The sequence below is a fragment of the Salvelinus sp. IW2-2015 genome, linkage group LG8, assembly GCF_002910315.2.
Source record: "Salvelinus sp. IW2-2015 linkage group LG8, ASM291031v2, whole genome shotgun sequence".
NCBI lineage: Eukaryota > Metazoa > Chordata > Actinopteri > Salmoniformes > Salmonidae > Salvelinus > Salvelinus sp. IW2-2015.
This window is the reverse complement of record NC_036848.1, coordinates 14,712,540-14,730,549: the sequence shown is the minus strand read 5'-3', so window position 1 is coordinate 14,730,549 and position 18,010 is coordinate 14,712,540. Positions and strand designations below refer to the sequence as shown.

General features: G+C 47.3%; 1 protein-coding gene across 2 annotated transcripts; it reads left to right on the top strand.

Moving 5' to 3' along the window:
- The first annotated feature begins 1,518 nt into the window (after nt 1-1,518).
- On the top strand, nt 1,519-17,935 carry LOC111967492 (lysine-specific demethylase 2A). 2 transcript variants are annotated; one of them, XM_023992546.2, is made up of 23 exons: nt 1,519-1,705; nt 2,528-2,566; nt 5,106-5,244; nt 5,443-5,521; nt 5,677-5,723; nt 5,848-6,026; nt 7,754-7,860; nt 8,042-8,135; nt 8,234-8,387; nt 8,460-8,575; nt 8,711-8,837; nt 8,937-9,250; nt 11,007-11,084; nt 11,248-11,502; nt 11,577-11,717; nt 11,946-12,035; nt 14,111-14,356; nt 14,466-14,498; nt 14,603-15,645; nt 15,792-15,955; nt 16,048-16,194; nt 16,437-16,652; nt 16,749-17,935. In XM_023992546.2, exons 2-23 carry the CDS (start codon nt 2,531-2,533, stop codon nt 16,928-16,930), a joined length of 3,987 nt encoding a protein of 1,328 aa, XP_023848314.1. In that variant the 5' UTR covers nt 1,519-1,705; nt 2,528-2,530; the 3' UTR covers nt 16,931-17,935. The 2 variants fall into 2 exon arrangements, with proteins under 2 accessions (XP_023848314.1, XP_023848313.1); XM_023992545.2 differs by having other exon boundaries at nt 1,519-1,809.
- The last annotated feature ends 75 nt before the right edge of the window (nt 17,936-18,010 follow it).

Genomic DNA, 18,010 nt, shown 5'->3' with positions numbered 1-18,010 from the left:
ATATGAGTCTCCAGCTTCAGTGATTTTTGCAGTTTGTTCTAGTCATTGGCAGCAGAGAACTGGAAGAAAAAGCRGCCAAAGGAGGAATTGGCTTTGGGGGTGACCAATGAAATATACCTGCTGGAGCATGTGGGTGCTGCTATGGTGACCAGTGAGCTGAGATAAGGTGGGGTTTTACCTAGCAAAGACTTTTATAGATGACCTGGAGCCAGTGGGTTTGGCGACGATTATGAAGCGAGGGCCAGCCAACGAGAGCATACAGGTCGCAGTGGTGGGTAGTATATGGGGCTTTTGTGACAAAACGGATGGCACTGTGATAGACTGCATCCAATTTGCTGAGTAGAGTGTTGGAGGCTATTTTGTAAATGACATCGCCGAAGTCCAGGATTGGTAGGATAGTCAGTTTTACGAGGGTATGTTTGGCAGCATGAGTGAAGAATGCTTTGTGTCCCAGAACTAAGGTATTGTGTGTCGATTTCTGACGATTTTTATTTAATTCATTTTAGAATAAGGCTGTAATGTAACAAAATGTGGAAAATGTCTTAATTTTCTTAATTTAGCTCACTGCTTCTAAATTCTCATTCAGATGACATTGTGGTAACCTATGACTAAGGTTATGAAGATCCTATGCACAATGAGATTGGCGCCCCCTGCCAATGACAGTAGGACATTGTGGTACCATATGTATGCCGAAAACATTGGGTGAATATTTGGATAAATGTATTCTAATGTATCAATGATTCAATTACTTAAATATGTGCATAAGAAAATATGTATGATATTATACTTGAGCACAACATTCAACATAAATATAGTTATAGCTGTGACTCATGGTCAAAATCCTTAATTTACCCAGTCATGTATTTTATTTTCTTCATGATGTAACTGTGTGTGTGGTCAGTCATACAAAGTTGTTTCTCGGTATGCTGTGTCAGTATGTAATGTGCTGAAATGTTAGTGATGTTCTTTTCAGTGATGCGTGGTTGTCAGTCATCCAGTGTGGTTGTTATGTAATAGAATGTTGTGTGTGTGCTATTAGTGCGCCTCTTGTCTTTAATTCTCTATTTTTCCTCATCTGTTGAAGAAACTTTTTTATTATTTTGTTGGCAGGTGGCATTCAGAGACTTTTTGAATGGGATGGAACAACTATTGTCCCTCTTACTATATGTTCCCTTGTCCTTGTGACAATGGTCTTTACTGGGAATCTTCAGCCTCACTATGTTCCGATATGATTGGTTTATGTACATAAAATGTTCCCCATAGTGGTCTTATGATAGGCTCTCTTGTTGACCCCATTTTGACACCCCAGCGAATAATGTTTCGCTCACGTCAGTGATCTCTACTGCCATAGGCTGTCACACCACGTGGGGCACGGTTTAAACGGCTCTACAAACCATCTCTGGGAATGACATAACTTTTACCCAATCACAACCTCCTGTGTTGATTTATCCATGTACTATTGGATGGCATTGTAAATCCTGGGGCGGGTCCTTCTCTTTGGGGGTAGTGGGGTGTGTGTGTGTTTTATGCTCAGCTGAAAATGGCGGATCGAAGCAGATCGCTTTAACTTTATCGCACAATAACAAGGATAATAACCTACAAAGCTAAAAATATATAAGATGGATACAAAGTTCAGCGATAACTTCTAGAAGCCGCGCTACAGGTTAACGTACAGACCACAACAACCCAAGGAGTTATTGCAGTGGTAAAGTTATCTCAAAATAATACGTTAGCAATTTCCCGATTAGGAAGCTAACGTTAGCGCAATGATGGCTAACTAGCTAACGTTCCGTGAATGAAGACGCTAACGTAAGTTAGATCATTTTATGTAYATAAAGATAACCCATAAATGTATCTAACATTATACGATTATATTGTGCTKGGTATGTTGACCAGGTAACGGTAGGTTATTAACTGAAATTGCGTCCGAACAGAGCAGGACCACTAGACACTCAAATGTATTCGGGGAAGTTAGCTAGCTAACTAACAACAGTCTCTTGTAGCTAACGCGTTAGTATATGTAGATAGCATAGCGTTGTAACTCGCTAACAGCCTCTGCTGCAAGTTGGTCAGTTCTGTAACATTATCCAAGGATAACGATATAGTTAAATAACAGGTTTTCTTGCAACAATAATAACTAGYTAATGGTCGCTAGTTAACGTTTAGACAACTAACGTTATTTGATTGTTGTTGCTACTTGTTAGCTACAGTAACGTTAGTTAGCTAAATACATTTGTTGCCCGGTAGCCAGTTATTTAGTACTCAGCATTAACTTACTATATCATAATATTCCGTCAGTTTGTATATTATAACGTTAGCCAAAACTTAGYTAACCTTTATCCTTGTCCCGATACTGTAGCTGGCAAACTCAATCCAAGCGCCAGAAGTTGAGGGTATTTTATATTCATATGCCAACAATTGGCCTATAGTTTGGCTCTCAAAAGCTGATGTTAAATTAGTTAACTGCTCAATTAACTTAGGCTGTACATGGCATTGTGATTTCTCAACGGTCTCATTCCTGTCTTAGGTCATGGAAGACCAGAACCCCCGTTACAGCAAGCGCTTGGTAAGTACAATTTAATGAATAACTACGTGTTGATGTGTTAGATAAAATTGCTTTGCAAGTTGTATTTAGCTAGTTTCCCTAAAGAAAACGACTGTTGCATCGGTAACAAGCTAAATCAACGAGAGTGTTGTGGATCTGTTGGCTTGACAATAGACTGGATGCGTGTCAGTGGGTTCAATGCAGGGTCGGGTTCAAGTTCACTGTTGTCTGACCTGATAATGCTTGCTCATGTCGCTTTACATTAGGTGGAGYTTTTTGTTACCATGCCGTGACTTAGACCCATTTAGGCTTTTCTAAAGGGTGTCGTTTTTTTTGTGACCATTAAAAATAATCCACAGAATTATAGATAATAATGGAATGTTTGTGTGGATCTAAGAATGTATAGTTAGTCAAGATATAAGAAYACACCAGTCCAGCTGAGTTGCAGAGCAATAGGAAACAGCATGTGGGGTGTTTTGAGTAAAGATAATACCAAGCATAGCCCGGGTTTGGTGGAACAGGATGGGGGTGGGGTGTTGTGCTGGACCCATCTGTCTAGCCAAGATATGAGAGCAGGGGGTGAATGGAAGTAAGTGKGATGGGGATAAGGCCCTCCTGTGATGCCCATGCAGACCATTGAATGACTGATCCGCAAAATCTTTCTGTTATGAGTCTTTGAACAGGGTATGGTAGTAGGTGCCAGGTGCACCAATWTTTGCAAAGCTGCTGGGTTTTTCCACACTCAATAGTTTCCTATGTGTATCTAGAATGGTCCACCACCCAAAGGACATCTAGCCAACTTGACACAACTGTGGAGTCAACATGGGCCAGCGTCCCTGTGGAACGCTTTCAACACCTTGTGGAGTCCATGCCCAGACGAATTGAGGCTATTCGCTCAACTCTATTAGGAAGGTGCTCCTAATATTTGGTATACTCAGTGTACATTGGTGTGTTGCCCGATGTGAAATGGCTAGCTTGTTAGCAGTGCATGCTAGTAGCGTTCAATCGGCGACGTCCCTCGCTCKGAGACTTTAAAAGCAGTTGTTTCCATTGCTCTTCAAGGGCCACTGCTTTTGTTGAGCGATAGTTAACGATGCTTCTTGTGTGGCGGCAGTTGATAGATTCAGAGGGTCCCTGGTTCGAGCCAGTGTTGTGGCAAAGAGGGGCAAAGGCAATACTGTTACATGTGCATGGTCTTAGCAGAAATCTCATTCAAAGTGATAAAAATAGGGCTGTGACGGTCTTGGAATTTGAGGTTACGGTAATTGGCCAGGCGAATGTACACACTTGTTTACATGTATATGCTTATTAATAAAACCTATTTGATACAAGCCATTACACTTCATTATTATCATGGCATTTCATTATTACTATTCAGCTTATTACTTATTATCCTTAATCAACAAATCTGTAGCATTTTTGTATTGACACAACATTAACAGAGTCAAAATAAAGATGCATACCTTCCTTGTCCTTGTCTGTTGGCTTTTCTGCATTAATTAATACAGATCCTTAATACAGATCCTATTTTGATGCAGAATACAATTCAATCGAAGTCCGATGGGTTTTTCCCGAAACATTCGCATAACGTTACAAACCCTGTTGCTGCGGTCATTCGATGGCAGTGGCATATGTTCTTCAAAGAGAGGATGCCGTAATGACAGAAATAATGTAGCCTGAGCTACTGAAAACAGGCCTTTTACAAGATTCAATAATGACAGGAGCATTTGATTCTTATGAAAGAGATGGAGTCCAGACGGTAGTTTCCTAAAAGTAGCCTATCGGCCTATAGAGAGAATCAGCAAACTCACGCACACCCTCTTAAAAGCACCTGTCAATCAAAGCCACCAGCATATGTCAACACAAGCAAATATTTCTCCTTTCCTTAAAACGTATTAAAAAACCTAGGCCTACCTTAGGCTTACGGAAAGTACGCTATAAGATAATGTATTGACAAGGAAAGTATGAAGTGGACAGCTGAGCTATATAATGAAATTGACAATCATTTAAATAGAAACAAATACATGCAAAATGTCCATAGCCTATTTATCATGGCGATGATTATCAAGGGAGAGAGCGTTGGAAAGATTTTTCAAATACTGTGAGGAACTGTTTTGATTTGAATTTGAATGACTTAATGTGTGAGGTGAAGAAAAAATGACTGAAACCCAGCTGGGCACTTTTCTACATTTGACATTTGCCAGGTACTTCTATGCGTGCTCAGGCACTCGAAGTGCTCTAGCCTGTAGCGCTCTACACACCCACGCATCTCGTGAATTTGCTGCCTGAGCATCAAAGGCGAGTTGGAAAGAGGATGAGATAGACCGTTTAATAGACAGACTAGGCTAGCAAAACAATTGCTTATAATCATTAGTAAACACTCACTTAGTAAACTATATATATATTTTTTTATATCCTAAAATAAATGTAAGACTATTTAAACGGTTTTGACAGTTATTTTATTTTCATGGCGGTCTTTGTCCACAACCGTCAGTCACACGGTTATTCAATTATCATCACAGCCCTGGATACGAGTTGAGTTTCTGCTTTGTGTCACTAGCGTACGGGGACGCGGCGGCGCTACCTCGATGACGGGATCTCGGACGATGAGATTGAGGGGAAGCGGACCTTTGACCTGGATGAGAAGCTGCAGAGTGACCGGTTCAACTCCAACCTGGTTAAACACATGGAGGGAAAAGGTCAGGGGTCAAACCACGCTATGATATCCCTTACAGAGGCATAACCCAGTTTCTCCTATGTTTATGATCTTGACCTGGAAAAGCTTGTTGGTTTTGTAATCTGGCAAAAAAACATGGCCCTAATTATGGTTCTACTTCTTGGATTACTCTTGGTGTGCCTGCCCTGCATTGTYGAGGGTAACGTGTGTTTCTCTGCAGACTTCACGTTCGAGTACATCCAGAGGGAGGGGCTGAGAGACCCTCTGATCTTTGAGAAAAAAGACGGCCTCGGCTTAGAGTAGGTCACTCTTCGTCTTCTAATTATCTAGCCCACCTCCTTCTCTGCAGATCTGTGGGAGATGGAAATATAACTGCTGGCTCACTCTGATTCTCCAGCTTTATTTAACAACCCCCCTCTTGTTCTCTCTCTCTCCCTTTCTCTTATTCTGTCAGGATGCCAGACTCTGATTTCAGTGTGAGTGACGTCAAGCTGTTTGTAGGTAAGGCCCAAACTATGAACACTCTTATGAACTCACGGCTGCTGATTTCATCTGATTTTTAAAACAGTGCTGCAGGCYCTGTAAGTAATTCTCCCTGCCCTTTGCCTGTCCCCTTCTGTCATAGGCAGTCGGAGGATGGTTGACGTTATGGATGTGACCACTCAGAAGGGCATCGAGATGTCCATGGCCCAATGGCGGCGGTACTACGAGACCCCGCCCTCGGAGCGAGATAAGCTCTATAACGTCATCAGCCTGGAGTTCAGTCACACCAAGCTGGAGAACCTGGTGAAACGACCCGCCTCGGTAAGACACGCGCAKGCGCGCGCACACAAACCAGTAGTGCTGAGTGATTTAGCAACATTATATGCACTACCGTTCAAAAGTTTTGGGTCACTTAGAAATGATCTTGTTTTTGAAAGGAAAGCACATTTTATGTCCTTTAAAATCACATCAAATTCATCAGAAATACAGTGTAGACATTGTTAATGTTGTAAATGACTATTCTAGCTGGAAACGGCAGATTTTYTTTTTAATGGAATATCTACATAGTTGTACAGAGGCCCATTATCAGCAACCATCACTCCTGTGTTAGCTAATCCAAGTTTATCATTTTAAAAGGCTAATTGATCATTAGAAAACCCTTTTGTAATTATGTTAGCACAGCTGAAAACGGTTGTCCTGATTAAAGAAGCAATAAAACTGGCCTTTTAGACTAGTTGAGTATCTGGAGCATCAGCATTTGTGGGATCAAACCCACAAATGCTGGTGCTCCGTATGTGTATATTCCATAAAAGATCAGCTGTTTCCAGCTACAATAGTCATTTACAACATTAACAATGTCTACACTGTGTTTCTGATCAATTTGATGTGATTTTAAAGGACATAAAATGTGCTTTTCTTTMAAAAACAAGATAAGTTTTGGGCCACTTAGAMATTTTGAACGGTAGTGTATATTTTTTCAGTTATTAAATATCTAAATTACCGACGTCTGTTCAATTACTTTAATTCCATTTCGTTTTTTTGTAAGCCCAACTCGCTGTTTAATTCACAAAATAAATCAAGTCCAGAACTATGTGGGACGCTKGACTGAAGGKAGTTGGGGTTTTTATTAAGCAAATATTCCATCTAATTCAGCACAGAACCCTGGAAAATGACTACAGTGTCCATAATCCATTTAGCTTGTTTTTTTCTGGCTCGAACAGAGAGGAAGAGGCGAACGGTTTCACTCTCSCCAAAACCTGTCCAAAATAAGCMCAATGCGTTTTGGACCTAAGCTTGTCGCCTGCCTTGTCGCCTTTGGGACAACGACTYCCTTTGTTAGASCGGAGACATGAGCATCTCCTCATTATATTCAGATCTCTGGACAGATACACGTTTACGCCTGCTACGTTATGTTAGATATACACAGACCGTATGAGAGAGGAATGTACACAATGAGGACAGAGACTGTTCAGGAAGTTGTATCTTATCTACTTTGAAGAACTAGTAGGATGACTAAAGACAGTACAGTATGGGGGAGAACAATGTTAGATGGCCTGGCTGGCTGACTGCTCCTGTCTGACTGCTGAGGACTTCAAGGAATGAGAAATAATTAAGTCATCAAATAAAAACTAAGTAATAAACACAACTGAAATATTTGATTTCATAGTAATTTCCTATTTTTCTATTGATGTCTATGCAATGTGGATCTGATCAGAGGCAAGGTGAAATTTAGTTTTGGCAATTGAATGTTCACTATTTTTGTCTTTGGAATTTCCATTAAAAAGTCACTGTAGTGTCATTATTTCATAATGCATTTAATGTAAAAAAAAAAAAAAAAAAAAAGTCGAAAAATTGTGATACTCTTTAAATAGTCGAACCAAAACCGAACCGACCTCGAAGCACTAATCCCTCGGTACTACAAACCAGAAAACCTTGTCAAACACCAAACAATCACATAGCAAGTTCAGGTGTCTGACCATTGTAAACACTGGGCTATCACTTCCACTCAGTGGTGCATGTCCCTGCTGACCTTCCCTCCCTCTCCCCAGGTGGATTTGATCGACTGGGTGGACAACATGTGGCCACGGCACCTGAAGGAGAGACAGAGAGACTCAACCAACTCCATCATAGACATGCAGTATCCCAAAGTGCAGAAGTGAGTCCCGAACCTGCACCTTTTTATGGCTTTCATTCCACATGTACTCAACCACTTAATTTTAAAATGTTTACCCTACCGTAACAATGCGGTGTTTGTGCGTGGAGCGTGAGTTCATTTAACACACGTCTTTGTTTTTAATGCTGGTTGATGTACGGTGTAAAGATGTATATTCCTTCAGGTACTGTCTGATGAGTGTCCAGGGCTGCTTCACAGACTTCCACGTTGACTTTGGTGGTACGTCGGTCTGGTACCACATCCTGCGGGGGGGCAAGGTGAGACGACACCCAGGAGAACTAGAGCTTAGGCCATTCTAGTATTTTATTGCATCTCTATGGCTATCCCAATCTTGACCTCTGACCTCCTCCTGTAGGTGTTCTGGCTGATCCCACCCACACCCCAGAACCTGGAGCTGTATGAGGACTGGGTGTTGTCAGGGAAACAAGGGGACATCTTCCTGGGAGACAAGGCCCAGGACTGTCAGAGGATAGAGCTGAAGCAGGGCTATACCTTCATGATCCCCTCGGGTACGTACACACACTGATACACACGGTACATTTTTGTTCCCCCATCTAACCTCCTCCACTGTTGATGTCTAGGTTGGATCCATGCTGTGTACACCCCTGAGGACACGCTGGTGTTTGGGGGAAACTTCCTCCACAGCTTCAACATCCCCATGCAGCTCAACATCTACAACATCGAGGACCGCACACGAGTGAGTACACTACCGCACACGCGTCACACAGAACTCCACTGCACATGCAGTGAGGGTAGGGGACTGACTATTACTTGTTGACTACAGGTGAGAGTAGTCACTTCCCTTCAATGTCTCATGTGTTCTGCTGTCCAGGTCCCGGCTAAGTTCCGATACCCATTCTACTATGAGATGTGCTGGTACGTGCTGGAGAGATACCTCTACTGTCTGACCAACACCTCTCACCTCACCCCTGAGTTCCAGAAGCACTCGCTCGGTGTTGGTGAGTGTACACACACACACACGCACAACAATTGATATTTTTCTGTCTCTCATTTGCTCTCTCTTCTCATTTTAATCCCTCTGTTTTTGTCCCTCTCAGGTCTGACTCGTGACTCCTCGGAGAACAAGCTCAACGGACACGTGAAAAACGGCACTTCGGAGGAGAACAAAGACGGAGACGATGATGAGGAAGGAAAGGAGGAGGAAAGGGAGAGCAAGGTCAAAATGGAAGAGAGCGACGAGGATGTCTCCCCCGCTCTGGGTGCCACTAAGCTGGGGGTGAGGGTAAACCTGACCCCCCTGGAGCTGGAGGGGCTGTGGAACCTGCTGGGGAAGCTGGAGGAGCTGCCAGCCCACAAGAAGTGTGTCCCCGCAGGCATCCGCAACGCCCCCGCCCTGCTCCACGACATACGGGTGGGTACAGGGCACCAGTCTAGAATATAATAATATCATGTATTCCGTTTAGCAGATGCTTTCACCTAAAGTCATTTACAGTAGTGTGTACCTACAGGAAACTGCCAAAATAAAGGAAACGTCAACATGGTCTWAGGCCAATTCCCACGAGCGTAAAGGGTTATGTGGATGGGGCTAAATTTGATATGTTTTTTACAGAAGAAATATGAAATGCATAACCATGGTAGCAATTGAAAGGGAATAGTTTGGGGATTATGATAATTTATTTGACCAAAGTTGAGGACAGAATGAATCCAAACATTTTGTGCATTTTACATTTACTGTACTTTTCGATGCATTTTGTTGATAACAAAATCTGAAAATATTCTGGATACATCCAGTAACATAAGAATATTCCTAGAAAATGTGGGGTAAATGCAACAAGATTTAAAAAAATGACAAGGGTTTGAGTGAGGACTTACTGGAGTCTCCAAGTGGCCACACCTCTCCAGAGTGTGCAGTTCCTAAGTCACTGTAAGGTACTTTTTTTACTTTTCCAAGATGTACCGTTGAGGAACTAGAACAAGTACACGTGTAGTTTTGTTTGGAACACAACCCCGGGTCCCCGCCAATTGTTTACGCAATTTTATCAATCKYAATCTGGATCAGGTGGGCATCATTTGAAAGCTTTTTCTATTGCCAACATGACTAGCCAAGTTCTAAAGTACAATTTTAGTGTTAGGCTTTCACAAGACAGTTCTGAGAAACGGGTCGTAGTTTTGGTGCGCATAGAAAGGAGGTATGGGTGCGTGTTCCGCTGCAAGTTTTCCTCACAATAGACAGTCTCGTTTTGTTCAGAACAACCCTGGATATGACGCCATGTAATCTTGTRATTGTCCATCAAACACAGTKATCATAAACGTTTACACCAGTTTTAGGATATGGAAATGTGAAGTGCACGTTTGGACTCACATGTGTTTGGCTTGCTACTATTATTAATAAAATCCTCAACGTCTCATCTTTCAAAATACATAGAGCCCTTTAATTTACAGCATTTCCCTCACTCGAACAATTTTTTTTGTGTGCAAAAGTTTCCCAATTACCATGAGGGATGTGAACTACTTCTTGTCGCGTGCGATACCCAAGTTCAGAACGTCTGTCAGTCAAAAACCCATACAGCGCTGTGAAGCACAGAGCCTGAGCTCTGACGTCGTTTAGAACACGTTACTGTGTGCCAATTTAGGCGTTTATCAGTGCCAAAATCTGCCATTTCAACCCTTATACGGGTACGAGTGTAAAGGGTTTTAATAGGGTGTTGGGCCACCACGATCCTACAAAGGTGGCTTGAAATATCTGATTACATGTGCTTATTGGCTGTTCAGACAGCAGGTAAAAKTACAGATTGGAATCGGATATGCAGATAAAAAGGATTTGAGTCACTTCACACTGCCAGTGTGAACACTGCTTTAGAGACTGACCCAGAAAGACTCACAGCTGTAATCGCTGCCAAAGGTGCTTCTACAAAGTATTGACTCTGGGTTTAATCTAATCCAAGATAAATATACCTTTTTTATTTTTATGTTCACATTTTTCTTCCACTTCGACATTGGTATTTTCTGTAGATCGTTGACAATTTTATCCATTTTAACCCCACTTTGTAACGCAACAAAATGTGGAAAAATTCAAGCACTGGACTTGTACATGGTATGGCTCACAGTATCTGTCTGTCTTTCAATTAATAGTCTTGACTTTTTTACGTGGCTTGTGTCCTGTTTAGGCTCTTCTGGAGGACCACCGCAACGACGACCCCAAGCTGTCTTACACTGGGAAGCCCATCGTCAAGTGGCCCAAGAGGGTGAGCCAAGAGGGCACGTGCCTCTCGTACACACGCGTTCAAACACTCACCCGACATGCGCGCAYGCGCGCGTACATGCGTTTAGTCACCACAGTCAAGCCCTCAACAACACGGGGCAGACGTCTCAACTTTCCTCCCTTCTGCTCCCACCTTCCCCGGCCAGCCGTCGTGGTACCAGCCCCCTTCCCCCTCGCCGGTGGACCGCCCGCGCCCGGCCACGCCCCACAAGCCCACGGTCCCGCGCCCGGCCAGGCCCGCCGCCTCCATCTCGGCCCTGAGGCGGCGGCGCGTGCGCTGCAAACGCTGTGCGGGCTGCCAGAGGGAGGAGTGCGGCGAATGCAACTTCTGCAGGGACATGAGGAGGTTCGGAGGACCCGGGCGCATGAAGAAAGGCTGCATGATGCGGCAGTGTCTCGCTGTGAGTATCCAGTGCACCGACTTCACGCCCTGTGTGTGTATAGCATGTTGACCGTTGTCTCTCCCCGTCTCCAGCCTGGCCTGCCCAACTCGGCGGTGTGTGTTCTCTGTGGAGAGGGCCAGGGGAAGCAGGAGCTGGCGGACGCTAGCCCTTCCTCAACAACCCTGATGGAATGCTCCAACTGTGCTCAGATCGCCCACCCCGACTGCATCAAGGTGACCAGGCCTCGCACCAGCAGAGACGTGTATATACCTGTACTACAATGTACACTGTAAAATCCCTCTTGTGCAGCATGTACTTCCAATACATATTTTCTTTCGTATCCCACACGAGGGGGTCCYGAACTCAAATGGCCCTTGAGGATGATGGCGGTGTTATAGGTGCTTATAACAGTCCTCTGTGTGTATGTCAGGTGTTTATAGCTGTTCATTCTCCTCTCTCAGGTGCCAGGGGAGGGCAGGATCAACAAGGACCTGCCCAGCTGCTGGGAGTGTCCCAAATGTTACCAGGACAAAGATGGCTCCTCATCAGAGGTATCCCATCATTTCTTTATTGGCATGGGGAACATATGTTCATTAACCAAAGTGAAATGAACAGTCAACATTCAACTCACAAAAGTTTCAAAGGAATAGAGACGTTTCAAATGTCAGATTACACAGTGCGAGAGAGACACGCGCACGTGTCTCTCTCGCTCTCTGTGTGTCTCTCTCGCTCTCTCTTGCACTGTGTGTGTCTCTCTCGCTCTCTCTTGCACTGTGTGTGTCTCTCTCGCTCTCTTCGCTCTCTCTTGCACTGTGTGGTGTCTTCTCTCGCTCTCTGTGTGTCTTCTCGCTCTCTCTTGCACTGTGTGTGTCTCTCTCTCGCTCTCTGTGTGTCTCTCTCGCTCTCTCTTGCACTGTGTGTGTCTCTCTCTCCTCCGTGTGTTTCTCTCGCTCTCTCTCGCGCTCTGTGTGTCTCTCTCGCTCCTTGTGTGTCTCTCGCTCCCTTGTGTCTCTCTCGCTCCTTGTGTCTCTCTCGCTCTCTGTGTGTCTCTCTCGCTCTCTCTCGGCGCTCTGTCTCTCTCGTCCTTTGTGTCCTCTCTCGCTCTCTGTGTCTCTCTCGCTCTCTCTCGCTCTCTCTTGCACTGTGTGTGTCCTCTCTCTGCCGCTCCTTGTGTCTCTCTCTCGCTCTCTGTGTGTCTCTCTCTCCGCGCTCTGTGTGTCGCTCTCTCTCGCGCTCTGTGTGTCGCTTCTCTGCCGCCTCTGTGTGTCGTCTCTCGCGCTCTGTGTCGCTCTCTCTCGCGCTCTGTGTGTCGCTCTCGTCTCGCGTCTGTGTGTCGCTCTCTCTCGCGCTCTGTGTGTTGCTCTCTCTCGCGCTCTGTGTGTTGCTCTCTCTCGCGCTCTGTGTGTTGCTCTCTCTCGCGCTCTGTGTCGCTCTCTCTCGCGCTCTTGTGTCGTCTCTCTCGCGCTCTGTGTGTCGTCTCTCTCGCGCTCTGCTGTGTGCGCTCTCTCTCGCGCTCTGTGTGTCGCTCTCTCTCGCGCTCTGTGTGTCGCTCTCTCTCGCGCTCTGTGGTGTCGCTCTCTCTCGCGCTCTGTGTGTCGCTCTCTCTCGCGTCTGTGTTCGCCTCTCTCGCGCTCTGTGTGTCGCTCTCTCTCCGCTCTGTGTTCGCTCTCTCGCGCTCTGTGTCGCTCTCTCTCGCGCTCTGTGTGTCGCTCTCTCTCGCGCTCTGTTGTGTCGCTCTCTCTCGCGCTCTGTGTGTCGCTCTCTCTCGCGCTCTGTGTGTCGCTCTCTCTCGCGCTCTGTGTGTCCGCTCTCGTCTCGGCGCTCTGTGTGTCGCTCTCTCTCGCGCTCTGTGTGTCGTCTCTCTCGCGCTCTGTGTGTGGCTCTCTCTGCTCGCTCTCTTGTGTGGTCGGCTCTGTCTCTCTCGCTCTCTCTGTGTGTGGCTCTGTCTCTCTCGCTCTCTCTGTGTGTGGCTCTGTCTCTCTCGCTCTCTCTGTGTGTGGCTCTGTCTCTCTCGCTCTCTCTGTGTTGTGCTCTGTCTCTCTCGCTCTCTCTGTGTGTCGCTCTCTCTCGCGCTCTCTCTGTTGTGTCGCTCTCCTCGCTCTGTGTGTTGCTTCTCTCGCCTCTGTGTGTCGCTCTCGTCTCGCGCTCTGTGTGTCGCTCTCTCTCGCGCTCTGGTGTGTCGCTCTCTCTCGCGCTCTGTGTGTCGCTCTCTCTCGCTGCTCTGTGTGTCGCTCTCTCTCGCGCTCTGTGTGTCGCTCTCTCTCGCGCTCTCTGTGTGTGGCTCTCTCCTGCTCTCTCTGTTGTGGGCTCTCTCTGCGCTCTCTCTGTGTGTGGCTCTGTCTCTCTCGCTCTCTGCTGTGTGTGGCTCTGTCTCTCTCGCTCTCTCTGTGTGTGGTCTGTCTCTCCTCGCTCGCTCTGTGTGTGGCTCTGTCTCTCTCGCTCTGTGTGTGGCTTCGCTCGATCTCTCTCTCTCGTCTCTCTGTGTGTGGCTCTGTCTCGCTCTCTCTGTGTGTGGCTCTCTCTCTGTGTGTCTATTCTTCTGTCCCTGTAAGATGATACCCACCAACTATATTCAACCTGTTTTGTGATGTTGCCTCTCTCTCTTCCCTCTCCCTCTCGGTCTCAGTCGTCCAGCAGTGATGAGGACAGCATGGCGTCTACAGGTTCTCTCACTACGTCAAAGCATGCCCACCGGGAAGGGATAGGAGTAGGGGAGGCAGGAGGTGGGGTAAGGAAGGGGCGACGTGGCAGACCCCCCCTGACGTCCTCTCTGTCYCAGCGGAGGGCGCCCCCTCCCTCTCAGCGGCTGCTACTGCAGCAACAACAGAACAGGAAGAGAGCCGGCGCACTGGAGCTACGACTCCGGAAGAGTGTGAGAGAGGGAGAACGAGAAGGGGGGGGGGCGGTGCAAGTTTTTTTTGAATGGTACAATAATTTTTCGCCAAGTCATCTAATTTTAAATCTCTGTCTTTGTGTTGCAGATCAAACTGGAGCGCAGCACGATCTTAGAATCGGTAAGCACATGCAGCCTATTTTAAAGCACCGTATCTCTCTAAACCAGTGTATGATTATTCCAACCAAAGCATTGTTTCACCTATTCTACTCCTCCTCTCTACAGAAGCAGACGCCGTCTCTGGAGCGTTCTCACAAGCTCCTGGGCTCCCAGCGTCTGGCCCACCTCCAGAGAGGGGTGTCCTCTCGCCTTCACTCCCCCGTCGGCAGACTGTCCCGGGGCCGAGGGTCCTTCAGAGGCTCCCCTACAGGGGCACGACTCCAGCCCCCCCAACCCTCCCTCAGCCTGGCCCCCGCAGGCAGGGGAGAGGGGCGCAGGGGGCAAGGGCGAGGAGTACGGCTCAGAGGAGGAGCAGCAGGCAGAGGAAGAGGACAGAGACATGGTGGAGCAGAGGAAGAGAGTGATAGCAGTACCAGCAGCAGCAGCAGCAGCAGTAGTTGTAGTAGTGATGAGGAGGAGGAGGACAGGGAGAACGGCGTGCGGAGTGGCAGACGGGACAAAGAAAACCGGCCGCAGAGACGAGGAAGCGGAACAGCCAAAGAAGATGAGGGGGGGAGTGGGGAGTCCAACCAAAACGGAGAAGAGGAGGAGGAGATGGATGAAGACTGGAGGGAAGGAGGACAGGCACAGGCGGAGCCACCGGTCCTCGTAGTGTCGGACATTAGCGACGACTTCATGAAGGGCTCGTATCTCACTGTGACCCTACAGCCGTCGAGGGCCAAACATGATCCAGGGGCCATCGTCCCCAAACTGGAGGCTGCAGTCACCCCCCGCCCTGCCCCTCCCGGACAGATTTACACACAACGCAAGAATCTGGCCCGACCACCCCTCAGGAACCACGCCCCAGACCCTGCACGCTCAGACAGACACACACACATCCGGGGAAGCAACACACACACAGGCGGCTCCCATCAAGACGAGAGGAGAACGAGGCCGGGCAGACCAGAGAGGACAAACAACGGCGCTTCCTCCTCCCGGGTTCCTCCGCTACACCTCCCTCTGTCGGCTTTACAGGATGGGGAGAGGGAGGTGGCGGATGGAGGGAGCGAACCAGGCTGTGAGAGGGAGGTGTGGGTATCAGTCTTCCGTTACCTGACTCGTGCTGAGCTCTGTGTCTGCATGGCCGTCTGCAAGAACTGGTACAAATGGTAAGGGAGAAACATTTTAGAATGCATTTTATACACACACACACGCATTGATAACCGCAAGAGCTGTGGTAACTATTCATGCGTCTGCATGTGCAAGAGTGTATGGGTGCTTGGTAAAAAACCTTTTGAAATGTGTTCTGGTGCAGGAGCCTGGATAAGAGGCTGTGGATGAGGATCAATCTGACCGTGTCTAAAGCAATCAGTCCTCAGGCCCTGTCGGGCATCATCAAACGCCAGCCAGTCGCCCTGGACCTCTCCTGGACCTCCATCTCCAAGAAACAACTCACGTGGCTCGTCAACCGCCTGCCAGGTACAGACAGACAGACGGACAGACACACAGACAGACAGACACACACTTGAAGTATTACTCACATTGGAGATGTGATTCTCTCTCCGGCTCAGGGCTGAAGGATCTCATGTTGTCTGGGTGCTCCTGGTCTTCTATTTCGGCTCTGAGCTCGACCAGTTGCCCCCTCCTGCGCACGCTGGACCTGCGCTGGGCCGACGGGGTGAAAGATGGACAGATCCGAGACCTGCTCAACCCCCCAGGTGAGAGGCCCCCCCCCCCCCCCCCCCCCCAACACCGTTTTCTGTTTTGAATTAAGTACTGTTTGGATAAATCCCTTGTCATACCGTGTTAATTAGCTATGTCCCTCTGGAGTCAGCAGCGGACACACATATTCTCAGTCCTCTCCCTCTTCTTTTCTCTCTTCCGCTGTCACCTCTTTCTCCTCCGGCCTCTCCCTCCCTCTTTCGGCCCTAATCCCGTCCCCCTCTCTGTCTCTCTCTAGGTTGTGATAACCGCAGTCAGCTGAGGAACATGCAGTCTTTCCGTCTGGCAGGGCTGGAGATCAGTGACTCCACTCTGAGGCTGGTGATCAGACACATGCCCCTGCTGACCCGTCTGGACCTGTCCCACTGCGGAGGCCTCACGGATCATTCCATCAACCTGCTCACTGCCGTGGGCTCCTCCACACGCAATACACTCACTGAGCTCAACCTGGGGGGTAAGCCTTGGACTCACACAGCACACACACACACACACACAGGATTGCTACTGAGTTGTCGTTCATATTGAGCACCGCTGTGTCTCTATCTCCCAGGCTGCAGTAAGCTGACGGACGCGTGTCTGCGGTACCTCCGCCGGCTCTCCTGCCTCTCCCTGCTGGACCTGCGGGAATGCAAGGGTGTCTCCCGCAAAGCCTGCGAGGCCTTCATCTCGGAGCTGTCCGTCAACGCCCTCTACTGCCTATCAGAGGACAAGCTGATCCAGAGGATATCCTAGAGGCCCGCCGCCTCTGTCTGGGACAGGGGGTTACAGGGAGAGGTCGGGTACAGAGAAAAGACTGTAGAAGGACAAGGGAGGCTTAAAAATCCCCCGCACTCTCAGAAGGGAGTAGGAAAGGAGTGATTAGTTACTACACACTTAGTGGGAGATGGGTTTCTTTCCATGTTGTATACATTTTTTGACTAAACCAGACACGAGACTCAGGTGTTTGCGTTCAGGCGCCAACGCTGCGTGATTAAAGTGGGGAGGTCGGGGGTTCCCGTGAGGGTGGCTGGGGTTGCTAGGTGTCATGCCAGACAGGGTTCCCTCCTTACCCTAGTGGTTCTAAGTGCTTTATGACAAGGCCGTCTCTAACCCAAAAGGTGTTGGTTGTGGACTAACTCTTCCAGGAGTACTTTGGTCAGGTCGCTCCATCCTGAGACAGAGGGGTGCGCCTATGAGGGATTTAGGGACGGCGCGAGAGGGCAATCGACGTGTTGACGAGACCACTCCAAAACAAGGGCGGGGTATGAATGAAAGGGAGAAAGGGGGGTGACAGGGTAAATGGTGCGATCTCAAACAACAGTTAGAATTCAGGTGCTATCACTCCCAAAACTCTCCCTGTTTTGTACAAATATGAATCTAGGACAACCGTCTCTATTTTAGGACATGCCCCTCGCCCCACTTTGATGCATTTTCTGTTTCCCATGGATAAAATGTGAGTTCCTTTCCGTTTCACCTGCTAAGATTCAGTGTATAAATGTATGATTTGCTGTCATTATTCTGCCCTGTTACCATTCAGTCTAGTTCTTCTAATGGATACTTATTTCTTACCCACCCCACTCCCTCACTGCCAAATCTAAAAAGAATATAAATATATACTTTTGTCTAAATGTTTCCCTATTTTAGAAGATGAAGAGAAAATCCTGTAGCATTGTAATTATTTTCAGAAATCTTTTTCACTTATGTTTTTTGGTTTATTTTTTTATTTTTAAGAAAATTAAAAATGAAAGATCAACTGTGCCAGATGTAAGTGATTATTTTGGGGGGCTGATATTAGAGAACAGGTCCACATATGTGCAGACTCATTTCACAATG